The sequence below is a fragment of the Corvus kubaryi genome, unplaced genomic scaffold (assembly GCF_017639235.1).
Source record: "Corvus kubaryi isolate FWS band 111438036 unplaced genomic scaffold, C.kubaryi_AGA036_p1.0 37396, whole genome shotgun sequence".
Classification (NCBI taxonomy): domain Eukaryota; kingdom Metazoa; phylum Chordata; class Aves; order Passeriformes; family Corvidae; genus Corvus; species Corvus kubaryi.
In genome coordinates, this window is record NW_024581135.1 from 148,497 (window position 1) to 154,551 (window position 6,055).

General features: G+C 38.8%; 1 protein-coding gene across 17 annotated transcripts in view; it reads left to right on the forward strand.

Annotated features, from left to right (window-relative positions):
• The window catches only part of BAZ2B (bromodomain adjacent to zinc finger domain 2B), a 122,565-nt gene that overhangs the window by 89,584 nt on the left and 26,926 nt on the right, over positions 1 to 6,055 (forward strand). For 10 of the 17 annotated variants that reach the window (XM_042041284.1, XM_042041283.1, XM_042041282.1 and 7 more), the window contains 5 exons: positions 1,400 to 1,465; positions 2,196 to 2,261; positions 2,949 to 2,993; positions 3,239 to 3,271; positions 4,454 to 4,519. In XM_042041284.1, coding sequence (XP_041897218.1) covers positions 1,400 to 1,465; positions 2,196 to 2,261; positions 2,949 to 2,993; positions 3,239 to 3,271; positions 4,454 to 4,519 — 276 coding nt within the window. The remainder of the gene's footprint in view (positions 1 to 1,399; positions 1,466 to 2,195; positions 2,262 to 2,948; positions 2,994 to 3,238; positions 3,272 to 4,453; positions 4,520 to 6,055) is intronic. The other 7 variants (XM_042041288.1, XM_042041289.1, XM_042041295.1 and 4 more) reach the window with 2 other exon arrangements.

The window sequence follows — 6,055 nt, forward strand, 5'->3', positions numbered from 1 at the left end:
AAATTTTGCATGTCTTTCTCATCTGTGATTGCTCCTTTGCTGTTAAATATTTTAGATTATCTTTTCTTAGGGACTTGGTTTTGGTTTTAGTTATTTTTTGATAAAGTATCGGTAATGCATCACTATGTGTTCCCCAAAGAGTAAAATTTTAGAGTGGTCCGTGTTCTAGAATCTCAGGCCAGCTCACAAGAAAACAATGTATTCTGTACAGATGGGATTTATCCTCACTGTTGGGAAAACATCTGCTATTCCAGAGAAGATCATTGAGCTCCTTTTCAAGCTTCTGATCTAGGCCTCCCAGCTTGCAGGGCTTTTCCATGGTCTGGGTTTTGCTATTAAAACTTTACAGCAAGTCTGGCTGGATGTATGCATTTTCTTCAGAATGGTCCTTCCTAGTCACTGTGGCTTAACCAGCTCTTTTGAGATAATAAAATCTTAAATAATGTGCTAGCAAATTTTTAATGCTAATTTAACAGACAAACCTATGCAGCTCAGGTAATGTGAAATAATCCCAGTGTTTGCAAGGGTTACATTTCTCAATCAATGTAATAAGCGTTCAGATTTTAGGAACTAATTCACGAGAAAGAAAAAATTAGAATATGGTTGCCCAGCATCCATCTGTGGAGTGCATAACTTGATCATTTTCTTCTCACCATGATATGAAACATGCTTAAATGTGTTGTACTACCCATTGTTCCTGTTCCAATTACTTGTTTTGTTACAGCATGTATACAATTCCCTCCCCTAAACTACATATTAAGGCTTCCAAAAATAGCATCAATTACCTGAGTGCTTTAAAAATCTGGAGAAACTGAAGGGTACTTAACTGAACATGTTACCCAGGTGGCATATGGGTGAGTGTTACTGGCTGACAGAGCATGTGCTTTTGGTTTTGCTGAGCTCAGCTCTCCATGCTGCCCTTGGGACCGTAATGGCCTGAGAGAGGCTGCAAGAACTTAGGCACAAACAGTGCTTTGACAGATCTCGCTATTTCTTGTTCAGGGAGATCACGTCAAAACATTGTGTATTTCATGGCATAGCTCAGTCTTCTGTTCATTCCTAACTAGCTCCACCATTGTGAGCTGGAATTTGAATGCTCTAGGTTGCTTACTTGGTCATTAATCTGGTCCTCTTGAAGCTGATAAAAAAAACCAAACAAACTTTGACAGCTTAAACATGAACACCTGTGCATAACAAGGTGTGGCTTCCTTCAGGGTTATACCAGACATCATCTAATATCAGTAAAAATTTTAACCGTATCTTGTTCTATGGGAACAGTGACTAAAATGGGTGAAACTCAATAACAAAGAAGTATGTATAAACTTTGTCATTTTTCAAATGTAAAAATAAATTTCCTTAATATATATTTTTAAAAGAGATAACTTTGTTACCCTTGTAGGAAAAAATTAAGCGAATCCAGCAAATTAGAATGGAGAAAGAACTTCGAGCTCAGCAAATTTTAGAGGTAAAAATAATGGCTGAAATGTAATTTTTCTGTTGCCATTTTAAAGAATGTTGTATTTTAATAGTCACACATGTAGTTGGGAATGTAACTAAATATAACAGCTCTAACAACCTGGACTTCCAAAAGCCAGTTCAAAAATGTGTCTTAAAATATTTTTCTTTAAAGATCAGCATTAACTGTAATCCCTAATCTTACAAGTATTCACTCGGGCTTTTCGGCACAATTTTCTACCAGAATAGTCTTGTGTGTACTTAAGATAACACCAGAGCAATTTCTGTGCTAGAGAACAAGTTTGCAGTAACAGGATGTTAAAACAGTATAATGCTCTGCTCTGTATGAAGTGCAGTGGGTTTAAAAATACTATGTCTATATTAGAGTATACTCTACAGGTTTGCTAGTGTACTAGCAAAGATAGATTGCTAGTTTTCAAGTCTCCACTGACAGAAAAATTAATAGTAATCTCTTTGCCATTGATATTGTTTCTATGTATACTTGATTTCTTAAATTAGCCAGGTGAAGCAATTTTGAGTGGGACTTGAAATTCTGGTTTAATTTTTATAAAGTAACTGAAATGTAAATTGATTGATCATGAAAGCTGCATCAGAGATTCCTTGCAATGTACAGAGTAAGTGATGATGTTCTTAACTTTTAAAGGTACATAACTTTGTTTCTAGTCAGATTATTTTCAAGTTGTGATGGTGCTGTTGTGTGACCTGTTTTGCATGCACAGGCAAAAAAGAAAAAGAAGGAAGAAGCAGCAAATGCCAAATTATTGGAAGCGGAAAAACGAATAAAGGTTAGTTTGGAGGACCTCCAAAAACAAGAGCTGTGTTATTGTACATAATGTATGTTGATGTATGAAAGCAGTAAATTTGGGATGCTGTTCATCGATGATGAAGCTGTACATAGAGACAGCGTATAATAACATGTACTTATGGTTATAAAAAGGCATGAAGCATATGCAGAAGAGTTTGTGTATGTGTGACACACACACACAAATACATAGAGACAGTACTTTTTTATGTGGCATTACCATGAGTTTTGCTTATGTGACACCTGGTATGCATAACAAAATGTTCCTGCAGTAACATTATTTACAATATTCTTTTAAGCATACTGTATCAAAAAGATACGTTGTTTCTCAGCAAGCATAGTCTTTTCTAGGCTGTAATGCATACAAGACCACAGAACTCTCTTACAAATACTGGAAAACAGTGTGTGTGTGTGTGTGTGTGTGTGTGTGTGTGTGTATAGATGTACTTCTGTTGCTGCTTTGGCATTCTAGGTATGTTCTAACATGGAACTCCCAACTCACCAGACTTACTGTCATTGTATACTCTGTGTACTTCCCTGTGCTCTGTTCATGGAGGTCAGGGAAGTTAGAATATAACTCAGATGTGCTGTTTTAGTGTGGCAGAACGGTGCAATTTGGTAAGTAAATTTTGACTGATGTTTTAAATACACTTTTGTTCTTCTGTTGAAGGAGAAAGAGATGAGAAGGCAGCAGGCTGTTCTTCTGAAGCACCAGGTTGGTATGTTTGGTTGACCAAACAGACAATGCCAATTGTGAGCTACTACTTTAAGTTATATGGGGGGGTGGAATCCTCAAAATACGCCCTTTTTAAACTTCTGGGTTTGACTCCTGCACAGATTTTCTTTCGCCTTATGATTTTTTTGCTTTGCTTTGGTATTGGGGTCTTTTGGGGGATTATAAAGTGGTTTTATGACTTTGTGATTTCTGTTTCATAATGTTGTGCCAACTCTTTCTACCAGGAGTTGGAGAGGCATAGACTAGATATGGTATGGGTATGTTTATTTTTGTACATCTAACACCGCATTGTGATTTGGTTGTGATATGGTTGTCATAGCAATGCATAAAATGTAGCACTGGCTGCTGTCATATTACATACTGCTGCATGGCTTTACAGCACAGTGCATTGCATACATCTGCTTGTCTTGTCTGTTAAGGAAAAAAAGACATGTCTTGAACATGTGTATAAATTGAATGTGGCAGTAACTAAATGTGGTTTTTAGCCAGGGATCTATGTTACTGATGTCCCAGTAAAAAATGGACTAGTATATAAAATCAGGGATTGATGCAAAATTAACAGGTAGTCACTTGGTTGATTTTTGCAAGCCTTGTCCCATTCACTGGGAATGAATCTAGACATTTTAAATACAATTTGATTTAACCTGTTTTAGAAATCAGGATGATGTCTTCCCATTGTAAGATACTGAGGAAATTAGCTTTCAGTTGGTGGTAAATACATAATGTTATAAGTATACAATGAAACATTACAATGTAATCCTAGCCTCACCAAATTAGATGATAAAATTCCTATAGCCTTTAAAGGGGCCAAGAGTTGCTGTACAGCTGTTAAGGCAAAACCCCTGTACTTGGTGCCCTAGAACAGTGCTCCTTAATGTGTTTGAAGCTACTGACATAATTTACTGAGGGACAGGCATCAGTAAATGCAAGTGTTGTTGCGTACATATATGAACCACCACTGGCTTGATTAAAACTGATCTAGAGCTGATAAAATTAATCATGATAATTTGTTGCTTGGTTACAAAAATGTTAATATTTGCAATGTTTGAAAAAGACCAGTTTAAAATTTATGCTGAATTGGCTATTGAAGAAGTAAATTGCAAGTTCCGTCATAGCAGATGTAAGGTAACTGACCTGTTCCAGCCAACCATTATGCTTTTTGTTCTGCCAGCTTATGAAGGAGCATCACAACTGACCATAAGTAAATCTGTATGCTTCTTTTTTACACTGTCTCCATGTTCATTGCTTTACCTTTTTGCTTTTGATTGTTCTTGTATTTGCTTTCTAAACCTGAACTAAAACATGCACAGACTTGGCCATTCTTGTCCTATATTTAGTATTTACTGTGACTTGTCTATTAATGCTAAGTTTGTTACTTTGCTTTTTTACTGATTTGAAAATGTGGTTTAGTTTTGTTCTAATATTACCTGCTTCAATAGGAACGAGAACGGAGAAGACAACATATGATGCTTATGAAAGCCATGGAAGCACGGAAAAAAGCAGAAGTGAGTATTAACCTCTAAAAGTTTGAAGTTTTCATTGTTTCATTCTGCAGTCATCTGTAGAAGAGCTGTGTCTTTGTACATTATGTATAATTTAATATGTGTACGTTGCAGCAGTAGGACAAGAGCCATTAGGCACAAATTGAAATACAGGAAATTCCATTCAAAGTTAAAAAAACTGGTTTACTTGGAGGGAGATGGTTGAACACTGGCACAAATGGCCCAGTTTTGAGAGTTTTGGATGTTTTTGAGAGGTGTCTCGGTTTTGAAAGACAGGTGTCTGCTAAGGAAGGCAGAGGCCCCCCTTGAAGTGGCAGATATAACCCCTTTTCCCTCCAAGTTATTATATTCTGAAATCAAGGGCCTTTAGGCAAAGATGTGGGAAATAGGAATAACAGTTCTTTACTCTCTCTATATATATGTATATAACCAGTCAAACAAAACAACAACAACTCTGGCAGTAACAGCAATCACAAACCCAGCCCCAGCCTTCTCGGCTGTCAGGCCCTTTCCCCTCGGGTGCAGTTCCGCTCGCAGCCGGCAGGGGCGCTGGCGGCTCCCGGTGAGCAGGGCAGGTGCGATGGTTCCCCCGCGGCTGCAGGGGGCGCTCCGGAGCGAGCTCGGGAAACACGCGGCACTGGTGCTCTGGGATCCCGGGAAGGGATGGAACAAAGGCTTCACAAACCCCTGGGCAGCCGATCCCGGACTCTCAGGAACAGCGGCTGAAGCGGCAGGGACGGACGCAAATCCCGGGTGGCAGACGAGATGTATCCAGATGGGAAAAGCCCACGGAGGCCCAGGCAGGCAGGGCGAGCAGGGCTACAGCGTAGCGGAAGCTCAAAGCAGCAGCGGGGCAGGGCAGCCACAGCCCGGTCTCCAGCAGGGCAGGGAAAGCGGCTTTTGGGGTCCCGACGTTGTTTCCAGCAGGAAGAAAGAACGGCCAAAAAGAAAGAAGCAGCAGCTCCTTTCTCTGCAGCTTCTCTCTCTGGACGCTCAGAGCGAACTGACCCCACACCCAGGTGTAGACAAAAGAGTAGCCAGGTCCGCCCCACTCCCCTTTTGTCTTTCTTAAGTACAGCTATTTGTCCCCTAGCAACATGCATATGGGAGAAAATTCCTTTAACAGGAAAAAAAAAAAAAAAAACAGACTAAACTAAAACCCCAACAAGAGGAAACATAAGTAAAATGCAAAAACCCCATAATTACTAACTTACTTTTTGTTTTACTTTTTATGTATTTATTTCTCTATATCCTGAGACTCTTCTTATGTCTGTATCCTGAGACTTTTGTAAACAAAGTACAGATAACTAAGATACTGAAATAAGATAAGCATCATTATAGCAAGTAGTTGTTAAGGAAATTGTTAAAATTTTCTCTATAATGTATTTACAAATTTAGATAAAAGTGACTGACCAAAACCTAGAAAAACTGAATAATACTTCAGTGCAAGGAAACAGAGGAAGATGATACCCTAAGCACCCATTCCACTGGCTAAGTGGTCACTTAGTCTGATCCAGTGCTGTAATTATATTCTTACTC